The 18740-nt window shown below is 48.3% G+C and overlaps 1 protein-coding gene across 3 annotated transcripts; it reads right to left on the bottom strand.

The window, feature by feature from the left end:
* Nucleotides 1–1998: 1998 nt before the first annotated feature.
* Nucleotides 1999–18740, bottom strand: MYOZ3 (myozenin 3). 3 transcript variants are annotated; one of them, XM_052643054.1, is made up of 8 exons: nucleotides 18423–18740; nucleotides 18097–18288; nucleotides 16697–16758; nucleotides 9967–10121; nucleotides 8772–8825; nucleotides 8541–8673; nucleotides 7935–8097; nucleotides 1999–4731 (listed from the first exon to the last, which is right to left on the bottom strand). In XM_052643054.1, exons 3-8 carry the CDS (start codon nucleotides 16755–16757, stop codon nucleotides 4563–4565), a joined length of 735 nt encoding a protein of 244 aa, XP_052499014.1. In that variant the 5' UTR covers nucleotide 16758; nucleotides 18097–18288; nucleotides 18423–18740; the 3' UTR covers nucleotides 1999–4562. The 3 variants fall into 3 exon arrangements, with proteins under 3 accessions (XP_052499014.1, XP_052499013.1, XP_052499015.1); XM_052643053.1 differs by lacking the exon at nucleotides 18097–18288; XM_052643055.1 differs by lacking the exons at nucleotides 18097–18288; nucleotides 18423–18740 and having other exon boundaries at nucleotides 16697–16775.

The raw sequence follows: 18740 nt of genomic DNA, 5'->3' as shown, positions 1-18740 counted from the left end.
TGGAAGGGGTGGTACCTACATGCATTATTTATATGTATTATTTGTAAGTCTTTTGTGGGGAAGGAAGATCTGTCCTTTCCCCTCATGTATTTGTTTATTCAGTCACTTAATTATATCACTGAATTCATGAATATTTACTTTATTCTTTCAGTTATAATCTCCTATGGGTTGCCTTCACTCTCTTAACTGTTTTTTGATGCACAATAGTTTTAATTTTGTGTATTCACTTTTTAAAGTGTTTCATAGGTAGTTGAAAATAATGAGTATTGTCTAATTTGATGAGGCAGAATTCTACACTTTCATTTTATTGTTCAAAATTTTTATATCCATATCCATTATTTGTCTGCTAAGCAGTTAGCAATTGAAAGAAATGTGTTAAACCTTCCACTGTGATTATGGGTTTAGTGTATTATATAAGGGTATTTATCACAATAATCCTTTTTGTTTTGCCAGAAGTCTCCTTTGTCTGATGTTAATACGGCTAGAGCACATTTCTTTGGGATAATATTTAACTGGCTTATCCTTTTCCATTTATTTTATTTTTGTGTCATATTTTCAGGAGTGCTGCTTTGTGAACAGCATAGAGCTAGAATTACTTTTTATCCAATTTGTGAGTTTCTGTCTTTAAACTGGTGAGTCTTATCCGTGTGCATTTATTGTGATAACTGATATATTTAAATGTATTTATACCACTTTATGTGCCTTTGCTCTCTTTTTAACTCTCCCTGCTGTCTATTGAATTGATTTCTCTGCTCATCATTGCTCCTTACATTCTATGCTTTCTCTATGGATTTTGCCCCCAAAATGTTCTTTTGTAGTTATCTTGGAGATTAATGAATACTCTCTTCCTATTTATTTGTCTGAGAGTTAACTTTTTTTTTTCCGCTGTGGCACACAGCTTGCAGGATCTTAGTTCCCCACCAGGGATCGAACCCTCACCCCTGCAGTGGAAGCACAGAGTCCTAACCACTGAACCACCAGGGAAGTCTCAGCTCTTGCTTCTTGAAGATGTTTTTCCATTATTGCTGTCGGGTGACCTTTTTTGTCTGGAGCCTCCAAAGTATCTTTGTGACTTCGGGGTTCTGTGAGTGTTCACTGCCATGGTTCCTAAGTGTGGCTTTAGTTTATCCTTCTCATAACAGGGTGAAGATTATGTGAGTTTATGTCTCTGATCAAGTCCAAAGAATCCCAAGTCATTCAAAACTCCTTCTGGAACTGTTAGTAACGCTGGACAATCAATCTACCCATTAACTTTTTAATTTATTTTATCATTTATTTATTTTGGCCACACCTCACAGTTGTGGGGTCTTAGTCCCCTGACCAGGGAGGGAACCTGGGCCCTCAGCAGTGACAGCGCTGAGTCCTAACACTGGACCGTCAGGGAATTCCCGTGTCCACTAACTTTTTTAAAAGGAGGGATCGTTTTGGTAAAATGTAACTCATGTACCAAAAAGGTGCGTAAACAACAGATGCACAACTAAATTAAATATTTTAAGTGGATATCTGTATAGCAATCACGTATATCTGGAAATAGAAACTGTCCAGCTTTCCCCAGAAGGGGCGTTATGTCTCTTCACAATCACAAACCTTTCTTTCCTTCAAAGTCCTGATTGCATATTAAACACCTCCTTGCATCAGTAAGCGTGTTTTGTGCGCCTGCCTGCCTTTGCTCACAATTTTGTTCCTAGGACGCCTCCGTGTCGTGTGTCGCTGTGGTTCATTTGAGGCCACTGCTGCCGCGCCCGCTGTCCGTTGTCCCAGCGTTTGGGTTATTCTCAGCCCATCATTTCCATATCACTGTATGATTTCATTCATGTAAAGAACAAAAGCAGGCAAAAGTACAAGAATTTATAGGAAGGGCATACTAGGCTCCCAAACTACATGAAAGGTTTATGGCCTGCTTTTTCAGGATCCAAATTGTACTTGTTGAATAAAGAGGCAAAATACAGAACAACAAATACTGTTTGATCCCATTAAAAGAAAGACATGTCTCTGTACTTACGTATCTATATACGTGTACATCTTTATTCAATTAAGTCTAGAATCCTAGGGGGACCAAACAATTAGCAGTGGTTACCTCTGGTGTATGTATGGGAATGGGGCAGAATGCAGAAAGGAGGGAAGGGCTCCGTATGTGTATGGGAGCAGCTCTATGGACCGATACCTTCACATTTTACTACTTCATTTATTTATTTACTTTTACAATAAGCATTCCTTTTCTTTTTTTTTTTAACACCATCAGTAAGAGTCACCTCAGAAAAAAGAAGGAATGAGGATTTACTCTGGGGTGCAGCAAGCTTCTTTTCCATACCCGCTGGCTAACATTACCCTCAGAGCACAGCAGAGCCAACCCAAGACAGTCCATATCCTCTCTTCCTTGTTTCGGACACTTTCACGGTTGGTTTTTAGTTCATAGAAACACAGCTTTAAATGGAAGCCCCCACATTCAAGACAGCACATCAATTGCAAGTAAATCTAAATCAGCTGTTGGCCCCTTAAGGCTGGGTGGGGCACAGCGAAACTCCTCTGGAGCAAAAGGAAGATGCAGCCATTTTCTTTCTATTTCTGGAAATCAGCTAGATTTCCAGCATGCACACCTGGGAATCGGCTAGAGTTGTGGCCTTCTCCTCTCCCCAGGAGAGGGAGTCAGGGAGGAGGCAGAAGGAGGCAGTGGGGAAGGAGTAAGTCATGTCCAAAGGGATCCCTATGGTCATCGGAGGCTCTCCTTCAGGTTTCAGCCTAACTGACCCCCAGTGACAATTCCATGAGCCTACTTCTCAGGGTGCATTCACTGCAGGAACATCTTATCCAGCCAAGAGCAGTAGTTGCCTAAAATCTGACTGCTTATTACCTGTGTGTCCGTCACTATGCTCACAAAACCCCTTGCAGGGTCTTGAACTCTTGTCCTCATCTCACAAGTGGAGAAACAGAGGCCCATGGTGAGAAATGACTTGCTCGTTCCCACGGCTAGCGGTGGCACTAGAACCCACCCCATCCAGTCTGACCCCCACTGCACTCTTAAGCTCTAAAAGCATGACACCAGGACTAGGTGATTCCAGACTCACTGGGCACTGACTTGGCCACCAGTGGAGTGATAAGAAATACTCACTGGAATTGGACAGGTCCCCACTTTGGCTTTGTCCCCAGACGAGTCACTTCCCCTTTTTAGGCCTGGATAGCCACATCTGTAAGGCGAGCCCACACCTTTGTCTCAAGGTTATACTGAAAATCAGAAATTGGCGATGTAGAACACCTGCTACCAGCGCGAGCACCGAGGCACCCAATAAAAAGCAGCCGCCATCAGCAGCACCACCCACACCTGCAGGGAGGCGCTCCCTTCCCATCTTTCCAAGGAGCCTGCGTAGGGGCCGAACTACGCCTGGTGGGCACTAGAACGAGATCTAGCCCGGGGTCTGCTCCAAATGGTGAGTGGAAGCGGGTGGCAGGGAGTCGTCCTTGGAAACACCCCACTCTGCACCTGCCCTGGAGGGTGCTGAGGGGTGCTCCTTCCTTTGACCCCATGGCTGCTTCCCTAGTCCAGCCCTCGTTCCTTGAAGGGTTCCCAGCATCTGGCCTTGCTCCTCTCCAGTCTGTGCCCCACACAGCAACCAGCGAGACCCCTCACTCCCCAGCTTAAGAACTTCCCCATCTCCTTAGTGCAGCCCACCCCACTCTGCCCCGCTGAGGACTCACCGCCTTCTCTGACACTGCCATCCCCCTTCTTCACACTTGCACGCGTGACAATTCTGCACCCTTGCACTCACCACCCACTTGCCAGAAATGCCTTCATCTCCACAACCTCCTTGTCACACCCTGTCCCTTCAGTCCTCCAAGGCCCTGCTCAAATTCTCTGGGACACCTCCCAGAATCCCCACCCCACACCCAGGGTTAGAGACCCCCTTCTGCTTCCCATGGTTCCTCAGTTGTCAGCGTGCTTTAGGGAGCATGAAGGTGATCTACCGCTTTACAAATCTGTCTTCCCTACTGTCTTTTCCTCCCTCTTTCTAGGCTAGGGCCTGGGCTTATTCCCCACCTTCTCCCTATGGCTGGCACAGCAGCTAACACACAGTTGGTGCTTAGTAAATGTTAGCAGCGTGAATAGATAAAGACCATCTGTGTCTCAGTAAAAGGAAAAACTAATTATCAGAGTGCTTCACAGGTAAATAGGCAGCTAGTGGGCTCCCTGTCACTGGGGGAGACAGCTAGAGTACAGGAGCAGAAGTGGAGGCTGGAGGTGAAGTCATTGGAGGCTTGGATTCCTAAAGACACAAACCAGGGCCAAGTTTTCTTAGAATCAGCTTGGAGTGCGAGTTACTAATAGAGATCCTATGCTCAGGGGATTCTGATGCTACAGGTTTGGGCAGGTCAGAAACCTGTAGGAAAATACCCCCAGGTGATTTTGAAGCTTGCCACATTGGGAACTGCTGAACTCTGTGACTTTGAGGCCATTTGCAGTAAGGTTTTGTGTGCAATGGCCCTTTATAAACTGTGAAGTGCTGGCCACAAATCTTGGCTCCAGGTGTTATTTGAACTCTGAGATGAGGGAAGTGAAGGTGCTGGAGCTACAGCTCCTCAGACTCTGGGAGGTTGCGGACCCAGCCCTGGGCCACTCTGTTGAAGCTGGGCCTGAGGCGAAGGAGTTCCAAGCCACTGATGAGCTCCGGAACGAAGTGGGTGCCTGCCCTCGGAAGGGTTTCTCCCACCAGGGTTCCTCCAAAGGGCACCGGGGTCCTGGGGAGAGAAGAGCGGCAGGAGAGGCGGGCTGGGAGCGGGGTGGCAGAACAGACATGGGGGTCACTGCGTGTGGCCCCCTCCCCACCTCTCTGGGCCTCCGTTTCTCTGTCACTCAGCAAAGATTTTGTACTATCTTTAACAGGTTTCTCCAGCTTTCCCCAGCTTTCCCCAGTCCCAAATCCACCCCTAGTCAGGATGGCTCGTTGTTTGGAAATATTAATAAGAATGATGTTTTCAGAGTGAAAATTGGCCTGTCCTGGCAAAACTCTCAGCTCCCCTTAAACAAAGTTCAGAAGCGGGAAGACTTGGAATCTGGTTTTTCCTCCCTCTTGACATCTCCCCTTACAAAAATATATCACAAACTGGAGAGAGAAAGGAGAGTTAGAAAGAACATTCAGAATCAGAGAGTACAGATTACAACCAAGACATTTCTCACCCACAATACTGACAAGAATAAATGATTTGGTAATGGGCCAAAGTTAGTGAATGGTGGAAAGGTTCTCACTCATATACTGCTGGCTGGAGGGTAAACTGGTGCTGCTACCTTGCAGGGCAATTTGGCAGGATCCTTTAAACCTGAGAATGTGCAAATTCTGTCAACCAGCAGCTCTACCTGTAAGTATATGGCTTAGGAAGTACATGCACACATGCACAAGGAAGCAGGTATGAGCAGTGGTTAGTGACCAACCAGAGACAAGCCATATGCCCACTGGCAGAACAGTGGATAAGACCAATATATTCATGGCAGAGTGCTATATAACAGCTTAAAAGGAATGAACAGAGCTATAGATATTAAGAGATTTCAAAAGCATTATGTTGAGTGAAAAAAGCAGGTTATAGGATGAGATTCAAAATATCAAAAATCACACATACACATGCAAACCAAACAACGCTACTTCCCCATAGATATGTAGCTGCTTGTAGAGAGCGCTCTGAGAACACACACCAACCCGACAACAGCGTTACTTCTGGGAAGAGACCTGGGATTGGAGGATAGGGAACAAAGGGGCCCTTCTTTCATTTGTAGTTGCCTAGGGTTGTGTGTGAGAAGGCAATGGCACCCCGCTCCAGTACTCTTGCCTGGAAAATCCCATGGACGGAGGAGCCTGGTAGGCTGCAGTCCATGGGGTGGCTAACAGTCAGACACGACTGAGCAACTTCCCTTTCACTTTTCACTTTCATGCATTGGAGAAGGAAATGGCAACCCACTCCAGTGTTCTTGATGGGAGAATCCCAGGGATGGGGGAGCATGGTGGGTTGCCGTCTATGGGGTCGCACAGAGTCGGACATGACTGAAGCGACTTAGCAGCAGCAGCAGCAGCAGCAGGATTGTGTGTTGTGTGTGTGTGTGTGTGTTTTTTAAGATAATACAAATACATGATTTTCAAACTATTTTTTACTTTTAAGAGAACAAATAGCATTACTCATGTAGTGTTTTCCCTGCAGCTTGGGACCATTCCTGAGCCAGGAGCCAGGTTCCAGCGTTTCTGCCTGGACCACCCCAGTGGTGGTGGCAACAGCCGGGCCCCACAGGAGCAGGCCAGGCTGCTTCCAAGTTGCGCAGAGCTCACAGTCAGGCCATGGATGCTGAGCACAGCGTGACTGCCAACACTGCTGTTCCTTCCCTCTCTACCTCAGTTGCCTCTTCTGTGCCAGGAAGGGTCTGGGCTTGAGGCTGCTTAAGAATCCCCCTTCTTTAGGTGGGAACATGCTTCAGCCTGTCATAGCGTGAGATCAGTGGGGCCACAGCCTGCCCTGGCCAGCCCGGAAGCTGCCTGCTAGCAGTGATGTCTGCTGAGGGTTTTAAATAGCTAGACAGGCAGGGCTGGAGGGCCCCGGGAGAAGAGGCAGCCCAGTCCTTCCTGGCAAGAAACCCCCACTCCCCTGCCAATGGCTCGTGGTTCACACGATGCCTGTTGGACCCTGTTCTTCCCATCATGGTCCTCCCATGCTCTCAGCTATTTGAGGGCAGTCACATCCCTCCAGAGCACTCTCTTCTCAAGGCCCATCACCCCGGCTCCTTCAACCCTTCCTTAGGGGGCCTGGTCTCCAGGCCAAGCCAGGCAGATAGTCTCCACATGTGGTCTGAGCAGGTGCCAGAAGAGCTGGGCTGTGGCCTCCTCTCTGTGGACCCTCCACTTTCTCGCTGAATGCAGCCCAAGCCAGCAGAGAATTTCTCATAAATAGCAGCAGACTAAGGAAGCCAATTGCAGTTGAAATGCATCCCCCAGCCCCATGCCTTCCTCCAGTGCTAGGCTCCAGTCCTGCCTGCTGTGATTTGTTTTCGGGCCCCTAGAGTGGAACATTAAATTTATCCCTTTCAAGTTCTCCCCTGAAAATAATAATAACCTGTAAATAGTAATAATAGAGGCTACCATTTTTTGAGAGATTCTCACTTGCCAGAAACTTTGCCTCTGGCCTCTCATGCAATCCCCACAACCATTTTATGAAGTAGGTATTAATAGTATAAGAGTCTCCTTTTACAAGTGGGAATTGGAGACCCAGAGAGGTTAAGCCATTTGCCCAAGGTCACACAGCCAGGGGTAGAGACTGCATTAAGCCCTTGATGAAGCCCACGCTCTAAACACTTATCTGTTGTTCTCACCTCTGGTGTCCAACATTTCACTGCCACTTCCCACAGTGGCGCAACCTCAAGGTCACTTTCTAGGCCTCTTCCAGACCACTGATGAAAGGGAAAGGCTGAACTGGCCCAGGACTGGTGAGATCTGGGGCCCCCACCCAGGGAAGGACTCACACTTCCACATCCATCAAGGAGGTGGCACACAGCAGTGATAAAGAACAAGAAACTGGAATCTGGAGTCCGACAAACCCAGATGTGGAGCCCAGCCCTGCCATTGCTTTCTTGCCGTGTGACTTTGGACAGATTGTTGATAATCCTCTTCTCCAGCAGAATGGGAAAAATTGTAGCACCTGCCACACCCTGTTGTGAAGCAGGATCCAACAAGATGTGTGCCACACACACCTATTCATTCCCTGTGCATTTACTGAGCACCTACTATGTGCTTGGGGGCAAGAGTTCTATTGTTTTTTAGCAGGAATTCAATAAATGTATACAAGGCACTGGGGTAGAGCCTGGCACGTAGAAAGTGCTCAGGAAATGCAGCTGCTGCTGCGGTTGTGGCTGGCTCCAGGGCATCCTCCTTCTAGGTCTCTCCCTGAGCAGCCCCGCCTTGTCTTACTTGTTGAAATTTCGATACTCCGCCAGGCTGGGGGTGTGACTTCCGCCCTCGCCCAGGTAGTCCCGGTAGCTGATGAACTCCTGCCACGGGCAGCGGTAGCCCTTGGGGATGGCTGTGTGGTTGAACTTCTCGGGTGGGATGCCCTTCAGTGGCTCAGCATAACCTAGGGGTGGAGTATGACACGTGGCAGGCAGGCAAGTGGGCTGCCTGGGTTCCCTTCTCCTTTGGCCCCCACACCCATCCCATGGACACTGTTTGGGGATGGGAAGGAAGGACCTAGGAAAGGGAAGTCGAGGGAGAGGGTGGAATGTAATGCCAAAGTCGCTCCAGCAAAGAGCGACTTTGCTTCCTCATCCCTGGAAACAGGGAGAATGGAGCAGGGGAAGTGCAAGTTGGGGCAGAGACTCGAGTCTTGGCTCATCTCTGGCGCGCTCTGTGGCTGACACAGCGGCAGCTCTCTGGGCTTGTGCTGTGTCTGCAGAGAGGGGTCTGCGTGTGTAAGGAGATGGACTAGATACTCTCTGGGTGCTCTTCCTGCCCCATCAGGGAACACACCCATGTTCTGGTCCTCCAGCCCTGGCCCTGGGACATGGGGAGGCCACTTACCTGGTGCCAGGGCGCTGGGGTTGTGGCGCTGTGGCCGGGAGGCCATGGACTCAGCATCCCCAGGGCCCCCATGCGAGGCGGGATAGATGTGGAGCTCAGAGCGGTAGTTCTGCCCCTCATGGCTGTTGGCAACCTGGGCACAGGAGTGAAAGCTCAGAGAATCTGAGCTGCCTGGCCCCTTTCCCCGGGCTTTCCCTCCTCGTGGGAGGAGGGGTCTCTGTCCACACTCACCGTCCCAGGTTCTGCTGTTCCAGTCACCTTCTCCTTTGCACTTCCTGCCACAACCTGTGGGGTTGGGGGGCGGGTGGCAAGTAAACCACAGGTAGGCTCACCAGGGTTCTGCCTCCACTAAAATAGGCAGGGGGTGGGGAGGGGCATAATCCTAGAGCTCTCCTCCCAAGGAAGTTGGGGGGATGAGTTCATAACGTAGAGCGCTAGACCCTGGAACAGAGAAGTGCTCTTATATATGTTAGCGGCTATTGTTGTATTGCCCCTGGACTTTTGTTAACCTCCCTGAGCCTCAGTTTCCTTCTCTGTAAAGTGGACGTGATGATAATACTGTCACTCTCTGATCATTAAATGAGATGACACACGCAAACTGCTTAGCTCACACTGTCATAAACACATAGCAAAGTAGATGTTTTGTCATTTTATTATTCTGCCACATGGTGCCCTCTCGTCATCTCCTGTTTCATCCAGAAATTGAGTGGAGCAGGATGGCAGGCCCTGAGTTCATCAGAAGTACTTGAGATTGCCTGCCGCCTCTCTGAAGTCCACGGGCAGGTCATTCTTGTTTCCTTTCTTTGCTGTTGTTTAGTCACTAAGTCATGTCTTGACTCTCTTGCAAGCCATGGACTGTAGCCCACCAGGTTCCTCTGTCCATGCAGTTTCCCAGGCAAGAATACTGGAGTGGGATGCCATTTCCCTCTCCAAGGGATCTTCCTGACCCAGAGATTGAACCGTCACCTACGTGGGCAGGCGGGCTCTTTTCCACTGAGCCACCAGGGAAGCCCCATTCTTTAGGTGACTTTACCTTCTTCCAGTGGGAAGAAGAGAGAGCTGTTCTGTATTTTCCATCTTAGATCAAGCTCAAGTCTAATCTAAATCCTGCTTGCTGCACATTCAGCCCAGAGCACCTGACTGTCCTTCGGCACTTTCCATAGGAGCCAGGGTCCCTTCACTGCATGGCTCACCCTGTCCAACCCACTTTGTGTTTCGTGTCTGGGGAGAAATGCCTGAAGAGCTCGCTCTTTTCTAAGATCACAGAGCAGGGCAGGCGTCAGTCTGATGGCGACGCCACAGTCATCCCCTCATTGGACTTGAGGGGCCCCTGTAGGAGCCAGACGTTCTCACTTGGCTCATTGTTTGGCTCTAGGCTGATGACTGGGCCTCAGTTTCCCTGTGAGCACAGTGGGAGCTTACTCACAGCACGAGGGCTGGCTGCAAACTCAAAGGTGAATTTCTGCACGCGCCGCTGTCTCTTCTGGAAGAGGAGGGACCCTCTGTTGTTGCGCAGCGATAGCTCCTCCATCATCAAATCCTGGGGCACGCTCAGTTTCTTGCCCAGGTCCAGCAAAGGAACTGCGGGAGAGGACAGAGAGAGCTCTTACTACCAAAACTTCAGGGTACTCCGGCTGCTGACTCAAAGGGGACTTCTTCACAGCACCGTCCATTATGTACAAGAATGTCAGTTTCTCCCTGTGCTTGCTGACCCTGGGTGTCATTCTGTGGATTCTTTGCCCAGCCAGTGGGCTGAGATGACTCCTCTGAGTGTGATTACCTGTGTTTGATGCTGAAATCAAGCATCATTTCAGATACTCTTTGGCCAGGTGTATTTAGTCCCCGAATCTCCTGTGCAGCTCTGTGCCCATAGTGGTGGAGGTGATGAGAAATGATCAGATTCTAGATATCTTCTGAAGGAAGGCCCTTGGGGTGGGATGTGAGAGACAGACAGAGGAATGGAGGTGATGGCAGGGTTTCTGGCCTGAGCCGCTGGGAGTATGCAGCGGCCCGCTCTCTGAGATGGGAAGGCTGGAGGAGGAGGAGGTGTGGGGAAGACCAAGCATTCAGGTCTAGACATGTCTTCTTTTCATTTTAAAATAGCCTTTTATCATCATGTACTGTGTGTGCATGCTAAGTTGCTCAGTAGTGTCCAACTCTTTGCAACTGTATGGACTGTAGCCTGCTAGGCTCCTCTGTCCATGGGATTCTCCAGGCAAGGATACTAGAGTGGGTTGCCACGCCCTCCTCCAGGGGATCTTCCCAACCCAGGGATCGAATTTGCATCTCTTACGTCTCCTGCACTGGCAGGTGGGTTCTTTACCATTAGCGCCACCAAAACAGCATATGTGTACATTGAAGAGAGTTAGAAAATACAGACATGAGAGAAAAAGGAAAGAAGAACACTGTTTTCTACCATCCAGAGATTACCACTCCTAACCCGTGAGTGTATATGCCTTTACTGTCTTCGTGAAGTGAAGGTCACTCAGTCGTGTCCGACTCTGCGACCCCATGGACTATACAGTCCAGAGTATAGTCCTAGCAGGACTGTAGCCTGCTAGGTTCCTCTGTCCATGGGACTCTCCAGGCCAGAATACTGGAGTGGGGAGCCTTTTCCTTCTCCAGGGCATCTTCCCAACCCAGGGATCGAACCCAAGTCTCCTGCATTGCAGGTGGATCTTTACCAACTGAGCCATAAGGGAAGCCCCCCTATCTTCTTAATTGACCATATAATCTTGTGACTTTTTAACCAAAATGAAATCATAGCATAGCTTTTTTGTAACTTGCTTTTATTCAAAGCTCTCTTCCTTTCCAAGTGCATGAATTTTTGTTTTATATCAATGCAATGCCTAACCCATATTCAAACTCCCCTAATGGTCTCCAAAACTGAGAATAAGGTTTGAAGAGTCTTGTAGGCATCCCAGTGGAGATGCTGAGGAGGGAGCTGAGGGATATATGAGTCTAACGTTTGTGGGAGAAAACTGACTTGGATGTAAAAACTGGGACATTGGGAGTATACACATGGTATTTGCTATCGTTGTTTTTTAGTGAGAAGTTTTCTGTTGATTTCTTTCCTCATAGTTAGGACCAGTCATTACAGCCATGTAGAAGGATTTCGGGGCTGATGACTGTCAGTAGTTTGGGGGCCTATCCATATCCTTTGTGCTTTCCCCACAAGCAAAATGCACATTTCACACTGGCCCAACGAAGGGAGACTTTCGGAAGACAGAAGTGTCAAAGGTGATGAGGACGCTGGCAGGAGAGGGATACGTATGGTCAGCACAGGCAGAGGTGTTTGTCATCTCTGAAATCAGATCCAAGTGGATTCATGTTCCAGCTCTCTAAATGACATTCTGAGCCTGGAGGCTGGTTGAGATCACCAAGGTTATGAGGATGATAAGAGATCTACACACTGAGCCCTGGAGCCTCCAACATTTAGATCAAGGAGATGAAAAACAGCCTGGGCCTGGGGAGAAGCAGGAGGAATCTAAAGACTGTGGTGTCCTGGGACCAAAGGATGAGAGCATTTCAGGGACAATGAACTGATCAACAGAGTCAAATGCTGCTGACGTGTCGAGTCAGAGGAGGCCTGAAAATTGACCATTATATTTAGTAACACGGGGTTATTATTGGTAATCCCCACAAAAGCAGTCCCTGTGGTGTACTTGGGTGTGAAAGCCTTATTGGAAAAGGTTCAAGAGAAAAGGGACTGAGGAACAGTTTAACCATACTGCGAGGAAGCAATGAGCCAAATCTACGATGTGGGGCTTGTACAGAGCATCTGGCCCAGTTTCTTCAAAGGAGTGAATGACATGGAAAAAAAAGGAGGGGGTGACGATGATTTAGATTAAAGGAGATTTAAGAGACATAGCTACCAAATAAAAACAAGGGCCCTTGAAGGTGCTGCGCTAAGTGAAATAAGTCAGATAAAGACAAATGCCATATGATTTCACTCACAGGCAGAATATAAAAACAAACATAAACAAAAGCCAACATGAATGACCAAACCAAACATCAACAAACATGCAGATACAGAGAACACAGTAGTGGTTACTAGAAGGGAATGGGGCCAAGAGGGAGGGCGAGATGAATAGAGAGGTCAACTGTGGTGAAGGGTAGAAACTATACTTTTGGTGGTGAGCATGCTATAGTGTATGGGCATCCCTGGTGACTTAGATGGTAAAGAATCTGCCTGCAGTACGGGAGACCAGAGTTTGATTCGCGGGTTGGGGTGATCCCTTGGAGATGGGAATGGCTACCAACTTCAGTATTCTCGCCTAGAGAATTCTGTGGACAGAGGAGCCTGGTGGGCTACAGCCCACAGGGTCTCAAATAGTTGGACAGGACTAACACTTTCACTTTTCATGCTCTAATGTGTGCAGAAGTAGAAATATAATGTTGTACACATGCAACTAGATAATGTTAGAATCCAAAGTGGCTCTTATTTAGATACCCGTGAACAAACTAGAAAATTGGAGAAAGTTGACTACAGGACTGGTTATTAGATAGTATTAAATCAGTATTTCTCATTTTGTTCAGTGTGTTAATACCTTTACCTGTAAGGAAATGTGCTTTTTATTACTTTTGATGCATTGTGAAGTGTTTGGTGGGGGGGGGGCGGGGGGGGGTGTTGCGTGGAATGACATGTTTCTTGGGATTTGTTCTGGACTCCAGGAGTAAAAGGGGGACCTTGGGGGTTTGAACTCTCTCCTTTGGTGTGTGTAAGTTGGTTAAATAAAATGTTAAAGAGAGAGAGAGGAGGGAAGTAAAGACAGCAGCTTTGAGGAGCTGTGCTCTGAAGAACCATGGCTGGAGGCAGCTATGGAAACAAGAGGGATTTGTTTGTTTGCTTGCTTGTTTTTAAAGAGGAGAATTACTGAAGGAATGTCCTAGAGCAGGGGAGAGCGCAGGGAGGGTGTCCGGCGCCCAGCAAGAAGCGCTGGCTTCGGACAGGTGCACGGAGAGGTCATCTAGCACGCTAGGAGGGAAAACCGAGAACACGGGGGCAGACAAGCGGACAGATGTGGAGGCGGGAGCCTGCAGAAGTCTCTCTTGGCTCCTTTCCTCAGTGAAATAAGAAGCAAGGTCACTAGCTGAGAATGGAAGTGGGGGAGGAGGTACTTCAGGTTTGAGTAGAGCGGTTGCTGAAACTGTCCCAGAGAAGAGCAGAGAGAGTGACTGGGGCAGGGAGACGGATGCGGTCGCCAGTCAGCACTGAGGGCCGTGCAAGAGCGGTGCTTCATCCCACTCAGCGGAATCCAAAATGGCCTTTTAAAAAAAGGAAGCTGATGGTTTTTTCATTCTTTCAGCAAATGTAGAGAAAGAAACTTCTATATATTAGAATCAGAAAGAAATCCACTATAGATTGAGGGTGGGAGGGAAGCAAATTTCTGAAGAATTTGTATGCTAAGATCCCACTCATATGTTTAAAAAAATAAGTATATGCTTATGCACGTATTGAATCTGCAAGGAGACATGCCAAATATGAGCAGTGACTATTTATGGGATATACAAAGGAGGAGGGCTGGAGATTGTTCGCACTGTTTTTTTGTTTTTTTTTTCAAATGAGACAATGCATTCTGTCTTAAACAAATGAAAGACCATTTATACCTAAATATGTGATAAAGGTCCCCTGGCATATATTCTCAAGTGCTGTTCAGATGAACTGAGCTCAATATTTAAAGACAAAAAAAAGAAAAAGCTATAGATGAAACCTATTTTGACTAAGCAATTCTAATTCTAGGCATTCATCCTTGGGGAGAAAAGTTGAATAAATACTTCCAAGGATATACGTACGAGGATGTTTGCTGCAGTGAGGTGGCAGATTATGAAAACGGGGAATCAGTCTTATGGGGGATGCTGCCTGGACACCCTTTATCAGTGACTAACAGCTCACAACGGCCACCTCTGCAGAGAACTGCCCCGGTGAGTAGAGGCTGCAACAGCCGCCCTGCTAAAGCTGAGATGATTTCTATAGGGCAATTAATTTATGCTCTGGAACCCACTTCCTTACTTAGTAATTTCCTCTGCCCAGTCCTGTTTTTGTCACTTCCCTTCTCCTAGGAGTGCAATCTCAACAAGTCACTTGTTCAGGAATCCTCAGGCTCTACCCCTAAACTTAGTCAAGCCTTCATGGCCTCCTTGTCGGGGGAGGGTGTATAAATATATATAATATCTTATATGCTGGGGGAGTGAGGGGAGGGGAGGGGTGAGATAAATTATACTAAGATGGGAAGAAGTCTGTGGTATGCTGCTAAGTGAAAAAAATTTAAGATGTGGTATGTAGCTGAGTGAAAAAAATTTAAGATGTGTGCTGCAAAGTGAAAAAAAATTTAAGATGATGAACACAGTGTATAGTATTCAGCCCACGTGTATATGGGCTTATATAAATGTTTATATATGAACAGAAGAAGGATTTACACAAATCTGTTAACAATGGTTATCTCCAGATGGTTTCATTATGAGGAACTTTCGCTTTCAAAGTCATTCATATCTGTTTTGTCTGAATATTTTATAAAATGAATGTTTTATTTATGTAACCATGTGGTAAAGGAGCAGTTTCGGAGACAAAAAGATCTGGGGTCAAATCTGTTCTGCACCTACTGAGGATGTGATTTCCTGGCTTTCCTGAGTCTCTGTTTTTTCATCTAAAAAGTGGGTATAATTGTATCTAATTTACAGAGTTGTTGTGAGGGTTATATATTTAACAAAAAGTTCAAATGCTCTTAGAACTGTATCTGAGACATAGTAAGTGCACAAGAATGGTATTTTATTATTATTTTACAAAGGCTGTCTTTTGGTGATGAGCTCATGCGATTTTTTTACCTTTCTACTTTTCTTTAGTTTCAAAATTGTCCTTAATTAATACTCTAGCAATAATCAACAACAACAACAACAAAAAACTTATTTCCAGTCTGGCATAAATGATGCGTGTCAACACTGGGGGGTCTATAACTAATTAGACAAGAGAAAAGAAAATGCATAGCCTGGTTCTTCTATTTAGAGTGTCGACATCTCACAAAGCTTACATATTTCAGCATGAAAATCATGGAATGAAAAAAAATGAAACCAACAAAAGGAGACAAGAACACACAAAATGGATTAAAAGTATGCCTCACAGATAAAGCTGTCCACATGATGAAACACTTCTTAGAACACCGAAGGAGGCAAAACTGCAGCAAAGTCCTTAGGCAGGGATTTATGGTTCACTGCTCTCCTGCATGGGAACCATCCGGGGTACTTGTTTAAGTGGCTAATGCTTGGCCTCCGCCCTAGGTCCCCTGGATCAGAACTCCTGGGTAGGGATATTGGGATGAGCCTCCTGACAGCCTTACCCACTGCCATGCCCCTCTGCTTTGCCACCAGGTTTCTCTATAGTCCTTCTTTTAGATAAATAACCTGCTTCCATCTGTACCTCCCATACCTGGCCCCAGGTCAGTGGGTGCTGAGCTGGGCAACCTGGATTCTGATTGGCCCCCTGACTCCCTCAGTAACTGTGCGCTCCCTCAGTAATCTGTACTTTTAAGCAACAGCGCCATGTCACTATGATTCACAGAAAAGTGTGAGACTTCTGACTTAGCTGAGTTTGTTTTTAAAATACATAAAATGCTCTAAATAGGCCAAATAAAGACTCCAAAATTTTGCCAAGAGTTCTGGAAGAGGTCTTATAAAGTTGATAAATATGTATTTTAGATGATTTATCCATTGGCTGAATCAGCTTTTACGTGAAATGGTTTGACTCAGATTGGGCAGCCTGCTCTTGCCCCGCTGCCCCACTCTCCCCTGACCCCTTGTCTCGTGCTGTGGCTGCTCAGTGGGACCCCCAGTTAAAACACAGGCAATTATGTGGGAAGCTTGGGCCATTGGTAGGGTTCGATCTGGGACCCTCAGAGCTCAATCTGGGGCTGAGGGAATGGCTCAGGTGGGGCCAGGGCCCAGTCTATGGCACTCAACCTCAGCTCTCGTGTGCCCCGAAATCAGGGCCAGGCCCCTCCCAATGCTTCGGGAAACTTCCCAGCCCAGGCGGCAGATTCCACAGGCTGGCCTGGAACTCACACCTGTTTGCCCAGGCCTGGGGCCAGCAGGCTGAGTGGCTATAGCCTGGGACCAAGAAAGGATGGGATCTGAGGAATGCCCAGGGGCTGGGTCAGCCTTACCTGGTTCAGTGAGGTCCCCCGTGGTAGTCATCACTGGTCCCTTCTGCTCCTTGGGGATCATCCTGTGGAGGAGACACCCCTATAGATGCGTCCAGCTGCCTCCGTTCCTCCCAGCCCTTGGTCCCCAGCCTCAGCCCCACATAGCCATAGCTCTCCCCAGTCTCAAGCAAGGGCTGTCCAACTGGGAAAGAGGAGGCTGAGGTCCATGGAGGGCAAGGGACATGCTCAAGGTCATGCAGATCTGCTTCCAGTTTGCTAAGGAAGCACAGGCTCATCGAGAGTAGTTTCTGGGACGTTAGAAGGGGAGGTGGGGGTGTCTGACTGTTGTCCACTGACTCAGGTGAGCTCTACTCAGAGGCTTAAGGAGGTTGAAGGTTGAAGTCTGGGGGAGAGGAGCATGGCTGGTTAGGCTGGGGCTGCACTGGGGTCTGCAAGGTGTGCCCCTCATGTCCCCAGTATTCAGCTCTGAAGCTTGAGGGCACAGGCTGGTGCAAGGAAGCTGAAAGAGCCATCAGCCCCTTCGTAGCCCACATCCTTCGGCTCACTTCCATGGTGCTCTGTTTCTCTCCGTCCTCCACCAGTCCCCCATTTGCATCTATGGTGTGTCCCAGGAATCTTGGAGGTGATTTAAAATAAAATGAGGTCCAAAGCCACAGAGAAGCCCTGCAGGCCCCAAGTCTAGGGTCCCTATCTTGCCCTCAGGAGAGAAGGCAGAGCCCTTGAGCCCCCCGACAGCCTTACCCACTTCTATGCCCCTCTGCTTTGCTGCCAGGTTTTTCTATATTCCTTCTTTTAGAAAAACAATCTGCCTCCATCCATGATCTCCCCTCCCATACCCATACCCGGCCCCAGGTCGCTGGGTGCTGCGCTTGGCAACCTGGATTCTAGTCGGTCCCTCTGACCCCCTCGGTAAGTGTGAGCGAGCGGCGCTCCAGCTCCGAGTCTCTCTGCCACCTAGAGCTGCATGCAAACAGGAGCACACGTGCACGCGTTGGGGTGAGGCCCATGAGCTTGTGAAGCATGCTCAGCTATGACCACTTAGGATTCCACCGTTCCTAGATCTGTTTCTTGACAAATACTCTCCTTACAGAAATTTACAGACATCGGGAAGGACCCCTCATTTTACAGACAGGGACCCTGTTCCCTCTGTTGCTGAAAGATCTTGATGTCTGAGCAGAGTCATAACCTACCCTCCAGTTGGAATCCTAGCCACCCCTCCCCATTTAACCCAGAGCTTAGGATCTCTCCCTTCCCAATTCAGGATCCAGGCTTCCACAAGGCCCCACACTCCCAGCCCTTCTGCAGGGTCCTTGCTCTGCTGTGGGGGGAAGGGGCTCTGGAATTACTCCTCTCCACCGCCCACTCCCCACAGCCCTCAAGCTCCCCTTGGATCCTGGTACCTGAGAGATGGAAGCACAGTGGGCAGGAGGGGGTGTCAGACCCTCAGATTAACACCTCTGTCGGGAAGCTGAGAGTCGAGTGGTCAGTGTCTGTGCAGGCAGTCGGCGAGCTGGGTGTGCCTTGCAGCCAGCTCCGGCCTCAGCTGACGAGAGTCGCCCCTGCCTTGTGGTGGCTCACAGCCTTATTTCGGGCTGCAATAGGATCCAGGGACAGATGCTAAAAGCACCAGGCCCCAGAGAGGACAGGTGCCCCGGCAGCAAGCCCTCGCACACAGAAGGCCTTGCACGCACATGTTCAACACACACACATGCACACACCAAGTCACCTGGAAATGCTGGGAGTGATCACCGTCTCCTGAGCTTGCTAACGGTATCCTCAGTGCCTGGAGTGGGGCCTGCTAGGAACTGGGTGGATATTTGTTGAATGAGCGATGGAATAGGTGGGTAGGTGAATGAATGAATTATCCCCCAATTTCTTTGCTTGACTTGTTCTTTCCTTTCCTTCTTTCCTGCCTTCCTTTCTTCCTTCTGCTTCCTTCTTCCCTTCTTCTCTCTCTCTCTCTACCTTCTCACATTCTCTGAGCTTCTCTCTATGGACTGAAAATAAATAAGGCAGGGCTCTGTCCTCAAGGAGCTCAGCCAGG

Source organism: Budorcas taxicolor, chromosome 7 (assembly GCF_023091745.1).
Source record: "Budorcas taxicolor isolate Tak-1 chromosome 7, Takin1.1, whole genome shotgun sequence".
In the NCBI taxonomy this organism is placed as follows: domain Eukaryota; kingdom Metazoa; phylum Chordata; class Mammalia; order Artiodactyla; family Bovidae; genus Budorcas; species Budorcas taxicolor.
This window is presented reverse-complemented; position numbering and strand designations above follow the sequence as displayed.